This window comes from Hyposmocoma kahamanoa, unplaced genomic scaffold, assembly GCF_003589595.1.
Source record: "Hyposmocoma kahamanoa isolate Upper Pololo Valley unplaced genomic scaffold, ASM358959v1 228, whole genome shotgun sequence".
Classification (NCBI taxonomy): Eukaryota; Metazoa; Arthropoda; class Insecta; order Lepidoptera; family Cosmopterigidae; genus Hyposmocoma; species Hyposmocoma kahamanoa.
In genome coordinates, this window is record NW_020653747.1 from 534,330 (window position 1) to 555,987 (window position 21,658).

The 21,658-nt window shown below is 37.4% G+C and overlaps 2 protein-coding genes across 2 annotated transcripts in view; both read left to right on the forward strand.

The window, feature by feature from the left end:
* LOC113228364 (zinc finger protein 235-like) overlaps positions 1-10,331 on the forward strand; it is a gene marked incomplete at its 3' end in the record, with an annotated part of 12,016 nt that extends 1,685 nt beyond the window's left edge. The window contains exons 2-5 of the mRNA XM_026461637.1: positions 3,280-3,426; positions 3,718-4,377; positions 4,646-6,513; positions 10,287-10,331. Coding sequence (XP_026317422.1) covers positions 3,280-3,426; positions 3,718-4,377; positions 4,646-6,513; positions 10,287-10,331 — 2,720 coding nt within the window. The remainder of the gene's footprint in view (positions 1-3,279; positions 3,427-3,717; positions 4,378-4,645; positions 6,514-10,286) is intronic.
* An 8,787-nt stretch (positions 10,332-19,118) lies between these two features.
* LOC113228365 (gastrula zinc finger protein XlCGF46.1-like) lies at positions 19,119-20,785 on the forward strand. Its single transcript, XM_026461638.1, has one exon. It carries the CDS (start codon positions 19,119-19,121, stop codon positions 20,709-20,711), a length of 1,593 nt encoding a protein of 530 aa, XP_026317423.1. The 3' UTR covers positions 20,712-20,785.
* Positions 20,786-21,658: the final 873 nt, after the last annotated feature.

Consider the following 21,658-nt stretch of genomic DNA (forward strand, 5'->3'; position numbering starts at 1 on the left):
AGATCATTAATATAAATCAGAAATAAGAAAGGTCCAAGTATTGAGCCTTGCGGAACACCCATTTTTACTGGAGAACCCAAAGAAGTCGCTCCATTTATGCCTACTTTCTGAATTCTACCGTTGAGATATGACGAGACAAGTTTCGACGCCTTGCCATTTACACCGTAATGTTCCAGCTTACTAATAAGAGTATTATGATCAACGCAATCAAATGCCTTTGAGAGGTCACAGAAAACACCAATAGCGTTCTGGGACCTTTCCCAAGCATCAAAGATGTGTCTTAGTAACGCTACCCCCGCATCGCTAGTCGATCTACCACTAGTAAACCCGTATTGTTCACTATGAAAAATATGATTCCTACCGAAAAAGGACAGTAATTGAGTTAGCATAACCTTTTCGAATATTTTACTTAAAGCTGGTAAAATTGAAATGGGCCTATAGTTGCTAGGATCAACTTTCCTACCGCTTTTGAATAAGGGAATAACCTTGCTGTATTTCATTAAATCGGGAAAAACACCTTCGTCAACGCACCTATTGAAAGCTACAGCTAACTGTGGGGAAATGAGATTAATAACTGAGTCTATAACTTTAGTTGATATGCCCCAGAGATCTTCAGTTTTTTTAACATGTATTGACTTAAAAGCTTTTATGATGTCTTGTGGATTAACATGACGAAAATTAAATAAACTGCCACAAACGTTAACATTTTCCTTTAGGAGATCAATAGCAAGTGAAGGGGAGGAATTTAATGATTTTGTAGTGTTCACAGCAATTTCCGAAAAGAACGATTCAAAAGCTTGGGCTACTTTATCTTTAGATTTTATAAGTTTGCTGTCTAATTCTAAAACTATATCTCTATCGTGTAGTTTAACCCTGCCTGACTCTTTATTTATTATGCTCCAAGTAGTTTTAGATTTATTTATCGATTGTCTAATTTTGTCGCTGTGAAACTTAACCTTAGCAGCTACACAAACTTTTTTAAATATTTTCGAATAAATTCTAACATATTCTATGAAATTGGAATTAGTATTATAAGTTTTCATAGCATATAGCTCATACAAACGAGACCTACTCTTATGAATACCTACTGTTGCCCAGTCGTTGAATTTAGTCTCTCTATGGAAAGTTAATGTTTTCGATTTAAATATATTGTCAAATTCATTTTTAATTAAACCAAATATCGTGTTATATAAAGTATTTGGATCCTCCGGTATATGGGATAGGGAATTTAAACTGTTGCCGATATTATTTTGAAATCTAATTATTCGTTCTGTGGTAATCGGTCTGCAGAGAAATTGGTCTACCTTCTTGCTCATTTTACAATTAAAAGTAGCCAATTGGCCACTATGGTCGGATCTTAAGCAATTTATTATTGATTTAGACACTGCGTCTGTGTTACAAAAGATGTTATCAATACAAGTAGAAGAGGAGGCAGTAATGCGAGTTGGTTCTAAAAAAAGATTAATCAAGTTAAAACTTTGAAATAAATTAATGAGTCTTACAGAAGTAGAACAGTTTTCCAACAGGTTTACATTGAAATCTCCACATATTACTACGTTTTTTTTGGTTGGAAAAATCCGCTTTAAACTGTCTTCCATAATTAATTCAAACTCGTTAAAATTAGCAGAGGGGGGCCTGTATACACATAAGACGACAAACTGATCCAATTCCACACATGAAATCTCAATAGTTCGTTCAGTAGAAAGATTTGTGATATCCTTACGCTCTTTAAATTTTAAGTTACGCTTAATAATAATCATGGATCCGCCTCTACTTAAGCTCTTTCTTATGAACGAACTGACTATTACATAATTTTCTATATTGTTAATGGCTTCGTAATCTTTCAGCCAGTGTTCTGTAACACAAAACACGTCAACGGAAATATCGTGCAAAAAAAGACTTATTTCTAATATTTTGCCAGAAAAGCCTTGAATATTTTGATGTACTACATGGAAACGATTAGACTTTTCTGTTGTCGTGTTTTTTAGTTTAAATTATGGTTAGTAAAATGTATACTGTTGCTACTTAAAGTAGGAGCATTGTCGTGGGACTGTGTTATATCTTCTATAACAGCGTCCTTAATATTAAAAGATAGCAAACTAGCTATATGTCTTAGATACCTTAGGGGTAAAAGTAAATTATCCTCAAAAAGTTTGAAGTTCCTTACGAACTTATTAATGTCAAAACAAAATATAACGTTACTATGACGGCAAGTCAAATTATGTATGTGCGAATTTATGTTATATATATACTTATTACGAGCGATGCCTAGGTTAGAGCAGTAAGGGAATGCACTTAGTATGAATTTACACCCACACTTCTCATGAATTCTCAAGAACACGTCAATGCTACTATTTACTTCTTTTTTACTAATGTTATATACTATTCAGTATGTTAAAAAAACTGAAAGTACAGACATAAGGTGAGATTAAGTACCATATTGGTCAAAGAATAAAATTTCAAGTCGCTTTAGTATTAACCTAAAATTTCACCTGCAGTCTGCCGAAAATAACTATCCACTTCTTACCGGTGACAAGTGAATAAATAATCTGAATAAATGAACACTACACTATCGCTCAGTTATTCTTATGTAACTGACTTAAAGCTAGGAATCCCATAAACATCAACTTTTGGTCCACTTGACAGATGTCAAGCGAGTACTGAGTTGCTGGACAGGACACACTTCGACACTAAAATAAATGTGTTTCCCGTGAGCCCGCGGCCATGGGATCTGTAAAGGGACCGAAACGTTGGTGTGTTTGAAACAACGGAAAAAAAAGTATTCGCGATTTACATAAAAATAGTTTAATTTCCAATTATGTGGAAATAATAAAAGAATATTAGACTTTAATATCAATAAAATATAGGTGCTTTTTATTTGTCATAATGACACAAAATTATCAAATATTTAGAATAACAGTTATAGAATGTTTAATTTATTGAAAATAACACTTATCGTTAACGCTTTCACTGGACACATTTTTATTATTGCTAACAGGAAACCATAAATAACTCAAATAATTTTGGTTTACTTAGTAAAGCACATGTTTGACAAAAGCAAGCGTTGACGTACAACAAAAGTTAATTATGTTAGATATATCATAACAATGGCTACAAGAATACGCTCACTTCCACTAGTTCGTTATCAAGGATCAAGGACACGTGAAACTTGACACTTAAGATTTCAATTCAACTTTATGCCGCTTATGATAAGAACGGTAAACATTTTAAAGTTTCAAATTGATGTGCTCTTGACTGTTTAATATTTTTTTATTTCAGTTGCAAAGACAAACGTTGCCAGACAAAATCAAATTCTAAATGAAGATACGATAAAAATTGAAATTAAGACAGAATCACTTGACGCAGACTTGTATAACAATTTGCGTTTAATGCAGGAGACCGAAGCCGCTATCACTCAAAGTAAAGGTAAGTTTTGTTAATATAACATAATATGACTTTTCTATTTACCTTGTAATAAACTGGAAAATGACTACCGCTGAACACGGTTCTAACCAAAAAAAAAGAAAGTGTCACCGTGTTCACATTGTGTTTTCTTTCGTGCACTTGTTTTGGTCACCGTTCTTCTTCAGGTATCAAGACATTTCAAGAACATTATTTTGCATTGCATGTACTGGAACTTATAAAAACAAGTATTTGTACGTGACATTCACAAAACTCATTAGTTCCCAATAGACCTACGACTTACTTTTATTTCAGGTAACAATTACTGCCCAGAGAAAGATAAAGCCATCGCTGTCTCCATTTTGCCATCAGACGTGAACTATGTCAAACCAAAAGTTGAAAATGTTGATTGTGTAGAATTGAAACCTGAAAATCTTGATGCAAATGAAAATCAAGAGTTGTCAAGACAAAATTTAATTTCACTAGAGAATATTGTACGCTTAACGAAAGAGAAAAGCAGTGAACGGGTAGTAGCGCCTATTTCTAGTAATATAGCTATAACAACAGACCCGAAAGAGAACAATGAAAATGATTCTAAGATTTTACTTGCTCCTGAAGACAATAAAACTACAGATACTCAAAACTTGATTACTAATTCTAATATTTCTGTATCACAAAGTGTTCAAAGAAATACAAACGACAATTTTAGGGAAGAGAAAGGTATATCACAAACGAGCAATATTCATAACAAATCAACGGCTAAACAAGAATTGATAAATTTAATTAATGATAGTGATAATGATAACTATGAAGTGGAAACTTTGGACGAAGGCTTACTAGAATGTGAAGATTTTTTACGAAATGGTGGAAAAACAGAAAATGACCAAGAAGTTATAGAAATCTTCGATGATTCAGAGTTATCAGACGTTGATCCTGAAATTCGCGATACTGTGCAGGATGCAATCAAATGTTCAGGTAATAATAAATTGATGAATCGAATTGAATTTAATGCACCTTAGCATTAAATTCAATTCAATTTAAAAGTATTCTACTGAAATAGCAAAGTGATTGATCACATGTGCACAAAGGCAACCCACATAAGCGTTAGTAAAAGTGTAAACTAAAATAACCTAAGTACTGCTTTCTTTTTGATCATTTTTATAAGGGTATTTAAGAATTTGGCACGATTTAAATTGTATATGTTTTTTACTGCATCATTTTACGTATTTTATTTTGTTTCCAGGTTTAAAAAAAACATTTCACTGCCCAAAATGCAAGCTCCCATTTTGCTCATATACATCCATAAGTCGACACATCATCTCAGACCATAAACAACGGTTCTGTTACTGCAAGATTTGCAATCCTATTAAAGAGACATCTAATAAAATATCGCTCATCTCTATTTTACAACATAAAAGGAATGCTATGAAAAATCAAACCCAGAATTATATATTTTATTGTGAGTTGTGCCAAGAAAGGTTCAACAATGTTATAAGTTTTAATAGACATAAAACTTACTGTACGATATGCGTAGAACATGCAAAAAACAGATACTCAAAACAATATTTCAACACGAGGAAACACCCTCGAAAACAACTATTTTATTGTGAGGTGTGCCAAGAAAGGTTCAACAATTTCATAAGTTTTAATAGACATAAAGTTGACTGTACTATGAAAGTACAACATACAAAAAACAGATGCAAAAAACAATATTTCAATACAAAGAAACACCCTCGAATACAATCGAGTGATCTTAAAGATGATGATGGTAAAAACGTAATTAAAAGCGTTTGTACAAGTGTTGATTCCGCACGAAGACTGGATGATGAGCCATTCGGTAAAAAATACCAATGTACATTTTGTGGGAATATATATGCGACTCTACAAACGCGGTTGAGACATGAAGCGGGATATTGCAGAAAAAACATAGATGTAACCAAAGCAATGAATTTATATCCATGCGAGAAGTGTAATAAACAATTCACGTCAACAATAACTCGAAGTTTCCACATGAAAATGTATTGCTACGATAAAAACCAAGAAATGAAATTTGAATGTACAAAATGTGACAAAAAATTCCCATTCGGTCATATGCTGCAGCATCATTTTGCGCTTCGGCACGTTCACGCTTATTATTGTGATTACTGCCAAAGATCTTTCAGTGATAAACACCACTTAACAAGACACATCATAGGACACATGGGAATGAAACCATTTAAGTGCAATATTTGCAGTCAAAAGTTTTCTCGAAAATGCAAATTGCAGTTACATCTACAACGGCATACAAATAAAAAAGATTACGATTGCAAAATTTGTAATAAGAAGTTTATGTTCGCGAATCTCTTGAAAAAACACATGAATTTCAATTGCAGTGAAGAAAATATAAAAGCGTATCCTTTTCTTTGTGACGTTTGCAAGAAAAGATATAAAGATAAAAAGCATATTGAAAAACATATGTTAAACATGCATGTGAAGAAGTTTCCTTGTAATATTTGCGACAAAGTATTCGGGCAGAAGTTTAAATTAAATATGCACCTCGTGACGCATGGAAAAAAATACTGTTGCAATGTTTGCAAGAAGAATTTTCTTACAAAATCTCGTTTTATACGTCACAAAGCTAGTCATTGTGATTATTTATGCGAATGTGGACAAAAATTCAATCTGCGTTATGACTACTATAAACATAGAACATATTGGTGTGCCAAGACAGCCGGAAAGCCAATTGATGAAATCGTAAAAAGTGATGCTATACTTTCCAAAAATAAAAAGAAAAGTACACAAGCTGAATCCGTAAAAGCTAAGAGAAAACATGGCTCTGTAAAAAAGATACGAAAGCTACAAGAGGGTGAAGTTGACAGTGATAAAAATAATAAAATTGAGGATGGAAAGAAGCACGTTTGCGATGATGATACGAATAATGCCGGACTAGACAATGCCGATAGAAAGGATAACTGTTGTCTACAGAAATTTGTTACAGCGAAACTAGAAAATAATAGTTCTGATATGGAAATTAATCGAGATATTAGAAAAATATTGAGAAAACGAAAAAATTACGACAATTCGTCACAAGATATATCTAACATAGCTGCAATAACAAATGATCATTACGAAGTAAATAAAAATAATTCATTAAAACAGTTTCGTTCACCTGTATTATTAACGAATACAAATACAACAAGAAACAAAACTAAAAACATACAAACGATCGCTACAAGAAATAAAGTTTATCTTAAACGAAAAGGTCAAATTAAGAAGAATGCTAAGGTAGTAAGTAAAGCTGTGAACAAAAATGTTGCTATGAAAAATAAAGATATGAAAGGTGTTGCCAACTCGAAAAATAAGAAAATGAAACGTGACAATACCGCACTTAGAAACCTAAATAGTATTTCATTGCGGAAACGTAAGAACATTAAATAACTGTTCCTGCATCACCAATACGTACCATTGGCAGATATGGTTTCTAAAAAGTGATCAAGTTTTTTTATACAAGGTTGAAGTCTTCTATTAAGGATAGAAATACAACCCTCACATTTTTATCCTCTATAACTAAATAGCAAACATTAATTTTTAAATAAATTACAGAACATTTCTTGTACAAAATACTATAAAAAAAATAATTCGAAATACGTTAAGTTTGCAATTTATAATAAGTTAGAGTAAAAAGAACAGTAACCTAAACAATTGTTAATAATAACCATTGTTGTTTGTTCTTAGGGGAGTAAAGATGTATGTGCGTACAATTTTAAACAAAAATATAAAAGGTTTTTTTATAAACATAAATTCACCTCATAAAAGGCAATCATTTGATTGTTGTAATGGCAATAATTGTTGCAATGGCAAATGGCAATAATTTTTAATACGATTGGTTTGGTTAATATTGAAAGAACCGTTTTTCGTAGCTCTCCTTTCTCTTTTAGTGGTGTTTGTTTGGTTTGTTTATAATAAAAATTACTAATGTTTACTTAATAAAAATTATAAATTCTTCAATCTATAAAATATATACAATGGTAACAAAATAAAGAGTAGTAGCTACTCTGTCTGCTTCCAAGTCGATTGAGCATGTCCAGTCTGCATCAAGTGCAAAGGGAAACTGATAGAACTCCGACGATAGAAGAAGCACGAAGATTGCCGAGAGGCTATAAGAAAATAATTTTACAATATCATGCGTTACCGCCATGCAATTTTTTGTTGCTGCATTCTGTTACAAGCTGTGTCGGCCGTACAGGGTTATCATTATTTCCTTTATGGCGGCCACAAGCCTTGTGCCAGTGTCAACATCAATTACAAATTGAATTTTATCCAGCAGAGCAGAGTTAAGAGCTTGTCACTTCCGAATCTTAAATTCTTAAGTCCAAAGTGTCTTAACTGTGCAATAGCAATTGTACAGTACTCACCATGCATTTTTTTTATTAAGTACTTTTTAGTTTCGACAAAAATATGTTCAATATTTTCCTTTTATCTTCATACGTGGCCAATATCAATGCTGTGTTAAAATCCTATACGTTAAATGTAATCTAGTTAAATACTTCGTTTTTTTAATTACTAGTAATTTACAAAGGTTACAGTTGAACAGAGTTAAACTTGAACTTGTCAGTTCACTAAAAACAAGCAACTTAATTGACTGGGAATGTAAGACGATTTCGTTAAGTTGATTTTTTGTTTTTAGAATAAAGTAATGTGGTTATTATATGCATCAATTAATTCCTTATGATTAAAATTTATAAGTTTCAAATAATTTTTTTTTTGTACTTATCCTCTTTATGTAGATGACTTTCGTTGTTAAGTGTCTTGCACACCAGTGTAGGTACAGGTGTCACCATCTCTGAGGTTCCGGGTGCGATCTCCGGCCTGGTCCATATAGAACAACTAACTGGGAGTTCATGGTCCCGTTGTTGTTACCGATTTACGTGTAATTATGCGCTTACAGCTTTAATTATTGTTACGCAATAGGCTTTCGAAATTATCAACCATAAGACAAAGCCATAATATGAGGGTAACGTAGGTACTGTATTTACGTACAAACAACGTATACATTAATCTTATAGTTTGTAATATAAGTACATACACGGTCAAGGCACTTGACAGACTTGACACTTCAGTTTTAGATCAACTCTATTTCTTTACGAACAGTTCAAAGTGCCGAGCTTTACGACGCTCTTGCTTGACAGCACAATTTATGTATTTTTGTGTTCATCATTCACACTTTTCGAGAAAAAACAGAGATAATTATTTATTGAGCATTGGTTATAAAAAAGCCAATAGTTTAAAAATATAGAGCAAATAATTATATAAGAAGCTCAAAACGTAGTATACTTAAGCTCAACTCACACTGGCGCAGAGTCGAAGCGTCGCGACGCGTCATGTTTTTCGCCTATAGTATATTCATCTCTATTTTCCCATTATTGAAGTACAAATTTGTGTTATGCAAATATGGAAACGGGCGTCGACGCGCATCGACGCTTGGATGCGGCAGAGCGTCGATGCGTGTCACTTGAGCGCAGTGAGGCGTCAGACGCCGACCACACTGTGATCCGCGTGATCTGTGTGCGCACTAATGCGAGCACAAACATATAACTAGATAGACGCCGCAAGTACAGCAATTCGTATGAAAATCAAGCGTGCCACATTTTTTGTTCCCACTATGTCGTGACGACAGATTGTCGTGCAGTTTACAGTGTCGTGGCTTGTATATTTAAATGAAGTTGTTCACATATAGCACGACACGATTAACTGTCGTTCACGACTTGTAACGTTACAACGACGAACTGTCACAGTGGGAACAGCTAGAACGACAGTTGTCAGACGATAAAAAAACGTCACGATAAAAACGTGACGACAGATTGTCGCAGCTCCTATTGTCGTCACGTTTTATTTATCGCTGTCCGCACATATTCTGCTCCCTGCCCTCCCTTCTCGTATCCCGCGCCCTCTGCTGCTAAGCGAGTAGCGTTGGGTCGTAGCCAGAGATGGGCAAGGAGGCTGTCGTGAAACGATAAATTGTCGTCACGATCTAGTGGGAACAGCTAGTCACAACAGTCGTTCAACGATAAAAAATCGTCCACGACAGATAGTCGTGATATGGGAACAGGCTAGACACGACAGTCGTCCAACGATAACAATCGTGACGCGACCTATGGCGTCACAAGAACTATTTAGTGATGGAAACCTCCTTCCGCTAGCTCTAAATCGATTGATTGAACGGAATACGCGTAAACACGCGTATTCCATTCAGTTAATCGATTCTAAATAGAATAATTTTTGTTTAAGTATTTGTTGATTACAAGTACTTACTCATAATATTAATATAGTAGAAAAATACTAGAATAAGATAGATTAGTCCTTTATTTTACTTGTTTCTAAAAAAATGTTGATTACTTAAAAAAAATTAAGACTTTAATTTTTAATCGACTTCGAACATACATTTTGTATATAGGTACCGCTACTCTGCAAATTTGGATAGCATCTTAGGTGGGATAAACTTTTTTTTTTTTTTTTTATACATGACAGGCAAATGACTCCACTCCACCTGATGTTAAGTGGAAAGTGGTATCCAAACGCGAAGGAACCTAGTGCAGCGATGAAACCCTCACTGCACTAGCCACCTCCACCCTGCCTGCCTACAATATGCCTCTTCACGCCTCGTTTGAAGGACCCCAGAGGGAGGGAAGACATGTGCCGGAAGGGAGTTCCATTTGTCAACCGTGCGGCAGAGAAAGGAGCCACCAAACCTTTTAGTACGCGATGGAATGCGGCAGGTAGTGAAACGGTGACTACGAAGGCCAGCACGCGTGCTTCTAAGCAGGAACGGGGAAGGGGGGATGAGGTTGAACAGCTCTTCAGAGCACTCACCATGGTACATGCGGTAAAAGGCGCTAAGCGATGCAACATCTCTACGCAGTTGCAGAGGTTCAAGGCGTGATGAGACCTCTTCGTCGCCTATAATTCGAGTAGCACGACGCTGTAATTTATCCAAGGCATCGAGTAGGTACTTGGCGGAGCCGTCCCACAAGTGCGAACAATACTCAACGCAAGACCGGACCTGTGTTTTGTACAGCAGGCATAACTGGTCCGGCGTGAAAAAACGTCGCACCTTGTTCAGGACTCCGAGTTTCCGTGAGGCTGTTTTGATCACAGATTCGATGTAGCTCCTTGGATTCAAATCACAGCAGATTTCCATACCGAGCAAGGTAAAACTGCTCTGAGGTGAGAGTGCTGTGCTCATCAGAGAAGGCATGGGAAGGAACGGCGACAATTTTGTTGTTAACGCGCAAACCTGTGTTTTCTTGGCGTTGAACTCAACAAGATTTCTAGATCCCCATGCAGAGATGAGGTCCAATATCCTATTGAGCTCACCGACAAGATTAGATCGCTCTCTGTCAGTATCGGCGCGCCCAGCTGCGGGGAATCCGTGATATCCCCCATGAACAGTGCTATCATCTGCATAACAATGAATATTCCCAAGTGGAAGCATATCATTGATATGCAGAAGGACAAGCGTGGGAGATAGGACGGATCCCTGCGGTACGCCGGCGTTCACATTCACGAACCTCGAAATGCTGCCGTCAGAAACGACGCGAATTCTCCGCTCACGAAGGAAATCGGCAATCCAGCTGCATAACTGGGCTGGCAAACCGTACGCCGGGAGCTTGGAGAGAAGAGCTTTGTGCCAGACCCGATCGAACGCTTTGGCTATATCGAGGCTAACAGCCAACGACTCGCCACGTTTGTCTATAGCCTCACCCCAAATATGCGATAAGTACGCTAGAAGGTCACCCGTTGATCGTTTCGGACGAAACCCATACTGCCGATCATTAATTATGGAGTGATCTTCTAGGTATTGGGTCAGTTGTTTGTTAAGGATCCGCTCTAAAACCTTGCATATTATGGAAGTAATGGCTATGGGACGGTAATTATGCGGGTCTGATCGGTCGCCTTTTTTGGGAACTGGTTGCACATTAGCCTCTCTCCAAGAGTCCGGCACACGACCTGAAGAGAGTGACAGACGATACAGTCGCGTTAGCACGGGGGTCAACTCAGCTGCGCAGCTCCTAAGTACAATCGCTGGGATACCATCAGGACCACTAGCTTTCCGGACGTCGAGAGACTGCAGCTGCGTACGCACATCGCATTGTCTGATACGAATATCAGACATCGTGTAGACACAGTGAGGTAGAGTTGGTGGCTGTGCGTTACAGTCGTCGAGACAGGAGTTAGCCGCAAACAGATTTGCCAAGAGGTCGGCTTTATCTTGCGGCTTGTGGGCTAGATTGCCGTCAGAATATCTCAGCGGGGGCAGCGAGGGCTGACAGAAGTTCGACGCAACGGCTCTGGCCAGACGCCAGTAACTACGACTACCAGTGGGATGCGTCAGGAGTTCTTGGCCAACTCGTGCGACGCGCTGAGCATCCGCTCTGATGTACGCTCTTTTGCAAGACCTGGTGGCATTATTGTAGGCTGTTTTAAGTGAGTTCGTATTGGGATCGTCTGAAGCTCGACCCTTGATCCAAGCGCGGTATGCAGTCTGTTTGTTCTCAACAGCCACAGCACACTCGCGGTTGAACCAGCGGTTGCGCCTCCCTTTACTGACGACATCCGAATGCGGGATGTAGTATTCCATCCCGATTAAGATCTCATCAGCAACGGCAGTCGCGCTAGCTGTTGGATCCACCTCACTAAAACAGCGCTGCCGCCAAGGAACGGATGCAAAATAGTCTCGCATACCGTCCCAATCTGCCGACGCATAATGCCAAATGCGGCGTTTAGCCACAGTTGGTGGTGGTGGCAGTAACGTTGCCACTTTAGTGGATATCAAGCAGTGATCCGAAGTGCCCAGAGGGGCTTGGACCTCCACCCGATATCCAGCCGGGCGAGACGTCAGCAGAAGGTCCAACAAAGAGGGCGCGTCACCAACCCTATCTGGTATCCGGGTGGGCTGGTTTACCAGTTGGGTTAAATCGTGTGTGAGAGCGAATGTGTGGGCAGTTCTTCCAGCATGGTCAGTTTTAGAGGAACTTAACCACGACTCATGGTGAGCATTGAAGTCCCCTAAAAACACCAATTCCGCTGTAGGAAACTGCGCCTGCGCGTCATCTGCCGCCCGAGTAAGGTGGTCTATGAGACGAGTTGTCTCCATGTCGCCGTGGTGGGATCTGTAGAGGCACATGTAGACACGGCAATGACTGCCCAGGTCAACATGTACCCCAAGGATGGAGAAGGAGGGGTCCTCCAAATGACGCAGACGGCGACAGCAAACATCTGCCCGGACAAACAAGCAGACCCCAGCTTTCGCTTTGAAGGACTCTTCAAGCATATAGCCAGGGTAATTCAAGTAGCTGCTGTCAGCCGGGCAGAGTATTTGCGTCTCCGTAAGGAACAGCATTTCTGGTCGAGCCGTCTCAAGATGTTGGTGGACGGCGTGGATGTTACTGTGGAGTCCTCGAATGTTCGTGAACTCCACCTTAAAGAGCGCTTTAGTGGTGGGGGTGTGCACCGCTGTACGACCGAAATTTGTACTTTGCGCTAACATGTTGGAGGGAAAAAGAGGCGTGAAGCGAGAAAACAGTGCCGCGACACAAGCGGTCAAATCGCGGGGCCTGCTTCCCCAGAGACTTGCCTACAGACAAGTTGCGCTGATCCGCCGGACGGAAGGGCCCCCGAACCCCCCCGGGAATGGCCGCCGGGACCCCACCTTCCGGTCACCAACCGGCACGACGAACCACACCGAGATTATGCGCGGTATGGTGAGGCAGCCTCACGAGCTGGTTAAGCACGCTTGGGCCCCTGTACTGTACCGCGGGCGGCCAGCGGAACAACCGTTTCTACGGGTCTCCCTGGCCGGCGGATCAATGCAGTTGTCCTGGCACTGGTTCGGCGGAAGCCTCCACAGACCACAAATGTCGCGGCAGCGTTGCCTCGGGCTCTGGTTGTACGCTGACTGATCCCGGAACGCATCCGACTAGCGAACACTTGGCGGGTTTTCCATCATGCGCACGGTGGTCACTAACCAGCCGTGTTTTCAAGCCCTACCACCAGTGGAGCAGCTGGTAGCTCAATAACCCTTAGTCGCCTCTTACGACACCCACGGGAAGAGAGGGGCGGTGAATTGTATTCTAATCCGTCACCGCACGGTAAAAAAAAAAACTAGACCACCTTCGTCCAACCATGACGAAAAGAAAAGAGTAACAGAATATTTTTATAATATTAAAGGTCATAATTTTCGTGCCTTTGTTTACAAAATCGATCAGAATCGAGAACAGTATTGCCTAACGTATATATCATTAAACGTTAAAATGGACCAAAAAATGTACAAGCGGCCGTACCACGAAACTAAATGCATTATACAAAAATGCATTCGTTCAATATGAATGGCGTATTAACAAAGGATCATAAGTATATCGCATCAAGTAAAAGCCGCAATGTATTACAAACATGAGGCATACACTCGGTTGCATATTTGTTTTCTCGAAACTCATACAAAACCAAATGAAATTGTTTTTAAAATAAATTATGCATCTTCTGATTACAAAATCAATTGCCCGTGGAAGGAAACGTCCCTGTTTACCCGTTTGCCCTCAGTTATGGTGCTTATGCAGTTTATAATGGCACAATTGTGCATTTTTTCGCGTTTTCGACTGGTGTTTATCTACGATAACGGTCGAGCGCGTTCTGAAGTGTAGCAGCGGCAAGTAAGTGAATTCCACTTACTTTGGGCACGCGAAGTACGTACACTTGCGGCGTCTATCTAGATATATATGCCTGTGCTCTCGCGTTCACATTCTTTGTTGTTTTGTTCTGTGTTGTCCAAGCTTTGTTGTTGAAAAACAGACTGCGCCATCGCCAGTGTGAGTTGAGCCATAGACTAAATATTAAATCTTTAGAAAACTGTAAATTACAAAAACCCGCCATTTTATTTTCACGAAATATGTTATTATTGTTATAAGTAAATGCTATTGATCTGCATAAACAGGCAACAAATAATTAACTCAAAACATTTAATACTTATACTAAAAATTAGTTTGCGTAAAAACTGTAACCACAAAAACCCGCCATTTTTTTTCATGAAAAGAAATCCGATATGTTTTTTTAGAACGGCAATTGGAAAATCGATATGTGTAAAAGATACAACGCTCTACTTGTTTCATTTTAGAACTGACGTTTGTAATTTTGATTACAAAATAAACTGTTACTAAACAAATGTAGGCAATGGTTTTGTGTGAATTAAAACCGATGTTATTTACTTGTATTTATTTATAAAGAAGTAAAATAACTTTTTGGCTTCAAGATTTGCTATTTACAATAAATTTTCACAGTTATTATCGCGACAATAGTGATTTTCAGGTGGGTACATCATTTTGATCACGCGTAAGGCAATGGGCAGCCATTTACTGTAGCATTTTCTTTTAAAAATTCGTAATCTAAATTGAATGTAAAATAATCTTTGTAAGAATTAAACATCATTATAAGTTGGCTGTTCTTGAAGGTCGTCTTAACAAAGACACAAATTCATTAAATGGCTATATTAAGCTTCTATAATATGATTCCTGTTGTTATTCAGTATTAATCAATGTTATACTTAAAAATTTGAACAAACGTTTATTCACCATACAGCTTTTGCATAAGTATTTGGATTTTGAACTGTTTCAAGTTGTTCTACTTACGATATTTTACAATAAATATTGCAAAATGATATTAATTTACAAAGAGCCCATCGAAAGAACCCATCGTGTTTCTTGCTCATTGTTCTCAGACATCGAGTATATAGCCAGAAATAGAAACCAAATAAGGGCCATCCAGCCCTGGCAACTCATCAGGTAAATGGGCCTTATATCACTTTTAAATATCAACTCTCGTTTGCGCTGAAATCACAAATTAGAAAGCTGAAATAGTACAGAGCCAACAACTGACCTGTGTGTATGTCTCCGTATATTCCAAAAAATATTCTGTATTTGTTGTAATTAAGATAATATCTCTAACAATGGGGGCTGTTCCATTATGTGGTGTGGGAAAAAGAGCAAAACATCTAATTACAAAACAAACGGAATCACATTTCATTGGTAATGAAATATGAAAAATGTAATTTTGCAATTTTTGTCCATTATAGCAAAACTTAAGTTAAACTGGTCAATTTAAAGTGAAACAATTGACAACGCCCATCAATTGTTTCGAATTTGGGCTAGCCAATCGGAGCGCAGTTGTCACAGTGGTTTTCAAACAAATTAAATGACATTTCGTCTCTATTTCTGGTTATATACTCGATGTTCTCAGAACAATCAGTATTAATATTTAATTAGTAGGTAGTCGTTCTTAATCATTGTAACAAACAATGTAAATGATAAATATGCACAAATGTTTATTTACAAGGCAACCCCTAAAATTTCTTGGTCATTCTTCTCAGAGGAATCAGCCTTATGAATGAGTCCTCTTCAATTCAATCAATATCCATTATTTTTAGGCCAACGCCCACTCTCCACTAATATTCACACTATACAAATTCTTAACACGTTCAGCAACATGTGTCTATCTCGATATACATCCAATGTTTTTGTCCCAGATCAGTGTGTCCCTATACACAGGTAAAGCTTGCCTCTTTAGGCCGACATGTATTTGTAAGCCCTCCCAAATTGTTCAGTATTTTAGTGATGTGAATATCTGTGATAGTTATGAAGTTATAGTTCAATAAAGAAAAGAAAGAAATATGTTGTTTCAATTACCTTTTTTTTTAATTACTCAATTTTTTTATTGAATGAGATCAAATTTAGTTCCATAAACTTATAAATTATTATTTTGTTGCACTCATTAATTATTTAGTGCTTATATTTTAGCTGCATATAACTAAATGAATGACATAAAGCTCCCAGGCCTGTGTATCCTGCCTGATACTGAAAAAATGCAAATAATGGGGCACAGGGGGAGGGGGGGTCCATAATATTTATTCCACACACTAAATTAAAACCAATAGAAACTAAATGTAAAAAAAATGGAATTCCCACGATTTTTGCCTCTGAGGGCCTTGGCGCTGAACGTGTTAAGCCTTAATGACATAAAACTAATTAGTAACCAGTAGCTTTATCTCCACTAGACTCGTTCCATAATATTCAGACCCAACTAGGTACTAGGCAAAGACTTATTCAGCCCAATGCAGAATCCATTCAAAAACCGTCAATTTGTCTAATTTTTTTTATGCATGTTCGAACGGCGATCGGTTCATGGACCATGAGCAGTTGTTTTGTCGTGATCTATTTGGCGTATTAGGGTCGCCCGCCCTGTGTTAGGCTGCCTTCATCTTTCCAATTTCTCTTTCCTTTAGTCCCAAACCAATCGACTCTAGTTAATTAAGTTTTAGTAACAGTAAAGCTCTTTGTGAAAGAGCTCGCTCAGGGTAGTACTGCCACCTCACCTATTTCTGCCGCCAAGCAGTAACGTTAGCATTACTGTGTTTCGGTCTTGGAGGGTAAGAGCGCTGATGAAATTACAGGCACATGAGACTTGTCAACTTATGTCTCAGAGTGACGGGCGCAGTGGCAGTGCCCCTCAGATTTTTGATATTTAAAGCACCGGGTGGCACTGCAAGGGTTATAGACAGGCGTGTAGCTTACCATGGCACACAACTCGTTCATCCCGTCAATTGATATCATAAAAAAAGTCAAGTTCATTTCACAAATTGGTCCTACTAAGAATCGAGGCATGGAGATTGTCAGACACCCTTATTTTCAATAAGGCCTGTAACACTTGTGTGTCAATGTCGGCCTTATGATGTCAATCCCTGTGGATTATTTTACTATATCGTGTCGCTTCGTACTCAGAGACAAGACCTCACATATGAGTATTGAGTTTTACCTCTTCGCCAACGGGTCACCCAACACAATATTGAACTCCTCAACCTGCTAAATATCCCCTAATTGAAATTGGCTTCTTTGAGCCACATAATAGCCATATTCCATTAAATGTTGAGGTTCTGCTCTTTTTATTAGATGGTAGAATTTATTTAACGAATTTATGATTATTAAAGAGGCCTTATCCTAAGCTGGTGTTGCTTCTTCATTACTGCAATGCTGTGGTGCCTAGTGATGAAAGAGACTCAGTCTTTTAAGGCGTTTTATAACGACTCGACTCCATTTTACAGGACTCGACTCAAAAATTAAGACTGGGGTTTCGAGTTTTTATTAATAAGACTCAGTCGTTATACTAAAAGACTTAAACGACTTGAACCACTTGAAAGACTTAAACGACTCGAGTTGTTTGCAAAGTAGTATGTAGTAAATAGTCACTTTTATTTGCTTACAAAAAAATCGTAAAATACCTTGTGGGTAGAAATAAAATCACGCCATACGGCTCATGACTCGCGACTCCCGAGGCTATGAGCCGCCAGTCGTTTTAGTCCTATAAGTCTTTTAAGCTTCCTAGGGTTAAAAGACTTCGACTCGAATTAGTCTTCAGTTTTAATCTTATGACTCAAGATTTGAGGGTTAAAAGACTAGACTAGTCGTGAGGCGTTAAAAATTAGTCTAGGTTTTTCAAAAGGCCTTAAAAGACTGAGTCTCTTCATCACTAGTGGTGCCTGCCCAGTTACGAGTGTTGTGTATACATTCAAGGGCAGTTTCATCGGCTTCGTGGCAGAATCTACAGTCTCTGGTCTCTCTAGTTTGGAGTTGGACAAGTGATTATTCAATCATACTTACTCTACTACTACTATCTTTTTTACTACCATGTTTTTTGTGAAATTACTCCGCTTTTTATTTATAGCCTTTTTAAGTTAAGTTAGAGATATTTTTACACTATAATTTTACGTTGCATTTTAAATTTTTGCATTATATTTCTTAACTCAGCGCGCATCTTGGCATAACCCTTCTCCAGAGCTTTCCAGTGTGCTCTATCAGGAGCTACTCTTCTTCAACAAGATCCTGCAGTTAGCTTCAGCTCATCCTCCCATCTTTGACGCCCTTCGCGACGCGACGTTTTCCATCATGTGGGTTCCAATTGGTGACTACTTTGCTTCATTTTTCCGGCCCACGCAACAGATGCCCAGTCCATCTCCATTTTACCTGATCTATCTTTGACAACACATCCATTAACCTGATTCGTCTCCTAATACTGTCACTCCTGACTTTTAGAATTTTCCCATTTCCCGAATTACTCTACTAGTTTATTATAATTATTGATACAAAGATTGAACACAAATATATAATGGCAACACTTTAGATTGCCTTGCAGATGCAAATTAGGGTTCTATCAGATTGTAGGAATTTTCTTTGTGTTCGATCTTTGTATATTAATAATATAAAAACAGTACATAGTACTATAGTATTGTAAATTAATGGCAATTTAAATAAGTTCCAAATTGGTCCTTCCCGGACCCCCGAAGCCTTCAAATATTAATATACGTATAATTCATAAATTTTCTCTTTCTGTTTAATAATTTAATAATCTTAGACAATTTATTTTCAGGAATTGAATCATCATACCAAGAGTTTAAAGTAATGGAAGTAAATCCTTTAGTTTCATCACCGGAAACTAGCATAAAAGAAAAAAATTGTACAGAAAGAATTGAAACAAAAGACACTCAAGAAGTAAACTACAAAAGTAACTTTGAAATGAATCGACAAATGCACATTTTAGAAAATCAAAATATAAAATTAAATTTAAGTATACCAAAAGCTAGAAATGTAGAAAAGGGTGTTCAAACTATACATAGTTTTGCTGAAACTATAGAAAAATATATGGAGAATAGATATAGAGAATTGAAATGCAGAGAAAAATCAACCCAGACTGACTTGCCGCATAAGATTGATAGGGACTGCCACTACGACGCAGACCACATGGACTATGACATCATTGTGAAACAAGAACCTGTAGAAAAAGATGTAGAATTAAATATCAAAGAAGAAATAGATAGAAAAACAAAGAAAAGGGAACAAAAAGATAGTGACTCAGAAAAGGAGAGTAAGAAATTCAAATGTGATATTTGCAAAATTGGTTTCAAATGTAAAAGACCTTTGGTGAAACATTTTAATGGCAAAAGCCACATTCTGGAGCATAAAAAGGTTCACAACAGTTTATTTAATTGTGATATTTGCAGAAATGACTATAGCTTAGAATGTCAAATTTCTAGACATCTATGTGCAGCTATAGGCAAGTGTTACAATTGTCCCTGGTGTGACTACCAATTTTATGCACAAAGACAATTGCTAGAGCACCAAAAAGTACATAGCAAAGATAAAGTTTTAATGTGCAAATGTTGCAATATAAGATTTGATGAAGAATCTTTATTAATCGAACATCAACAAAAACATTTGATCTGCGAAATTTGTCAAAGACAATTCCATAAAAAGTCACATTTAGTCAGACATATGTACATGCACAGTACAAATAAACCTTTTTGCTGTGACAATTGTGACAAAAAGTTTGCTACTTATTCAATATTGAAACGTCACATGTTATGTCACAGTGATATGAAGCCGTTTTCATGTGAGATTTGTAACAAAAGTTTTACAAGAAAATCTACATGTGAGTCTCATAAAGAAACCCATAATACAACAGTTAAGATTGCCTCTAAGCCATATTTATGTCTTTATTGTGACAGAAGATTTGGAAAGAAATCTGACTTGGAAAGACATAAATTTACCCACAGTACAGAGAAACCATGCGCCTGTCACATCTGTGGGCGTCAATTCACTTCACATTCTTATTTAAAACGTCATATTTTAAATCACAGTGATGTTAAACCATTCCCATGCGATTTATGTGACAAGCAATTTGTGTCAAGTACGATACTGAAAAGACATTTACTGTCACATAGTTCTGACAAACCTTATGCGTGTGAAATTTGTCACAAGAATTTCAAAAGAAAATGGAATTACATGTCACACAAGTTAATTCATAATGAAGTAAAACCGTATTTATGTGACGTTTGTAACAGCCAATTTACTCAGCGCCATCATTTGATAACACATTTAAGAATACACACAGGCGACAAGCCGTTTGCTTGTGACATTTGTAACAAACGATTTGGACAGAAAGGGAGCGTATTAAAACATAAAAGGATACATACTGGAGTAAAACCATACTCTTGTACAATTTGTGGTAAATCGTTCACAGAAAAAAGTACACTAACACATCATCATTTAACACATTCTGGTGAGAAAAGATTTGCGTGTGACGTTTGCCCTAAGCAGTTTGGCTTGAAAACAAGCTTGATAATTCACCGAAGGACACACACTGGCGAGAAGCCTTTTTCGTGTGATGTTTGCAACAGACCGTTTGCTGAAAGATCCTCGTTGAGGAAACATAAGATGAATTTACACAAATGTTGAATAGGTAATATGGTCACCGAATTGAAGTTGTCTGATAAATTTAATAACTATGCATTGGAAAGCACAACCATCTTTCATATAGAAAAAAAATTACAAAATGAAATAAATCATATTGAATTGAAAATGAATTTTGTTTCTTTCTAATTTTTAAGTTTATTGAATGTGTCGGTACCATAATGTTACGATGTTTTACTACCATTGATATTCAATTATTTTTTGTGAAGTTACTAATAATTAATTATTAATAAAATTCCTTCGAACCGACGTCTTCTAGCATACCGTGCCAGACGCTATGCTAACTAAGCCATGGAACGAACCAGTGGACCTCACAAATTTTTCTACGCGCTTGCTGTCGTGTCTTTGTATTTGGTTTTTTCAACGACTTTTTAGCCGTAGCGCCATCTATGAGAAATCTAGGAATATTCGTCACCCAGTTAGATACCTTCCCAGCTATCAGTCTTGGCTAGAGATGTCGCTATTCATTGTATTTAAATTTTTATTGAATTGATATTCAATTATTTTTTATGTGAAATGACTCCACTAGTTTGTTATAATTATTAATACAAAGATCGAACACTCAGAAAAATTACTAATAATTATTACAACAAAGTTTTTTTGTACAATATATCAAGTGACGGGAGGAACAAGATCGAAGTACTAAGAAAAATTAATTCGGTCTATGTGTGGATTCGAACCTGTACCCTCAGGCAATTCGTGCCAGATTCCAATTAAGCCACGGAACGAACCAGCAGACCTTACTAATTTTTCTGTATGCTTTGTTGCAGATCTTTCTTTTTGGTTTTTAACGACTTTTTGCCGTAGCGCCATCTGTGAGAAATTTATTCCTTCACAGCTACCACCGCTGACTAAGAGATGGCGCTTTAATAATTGTAATTTTTAAATTTATTGAATGAATGAAATTTCACCACCATCACCTTCAATTATTT

Bases quoted from the DNA above. Each gene is read 5' to 3' on its own strand.
- LOC113228365 (XM_026461638.1), top strand. From the start codon at position 19,119: ATGGAGAATAGATATAGAGAATTGAAATGCAGAGAAAAATCAACCCAG.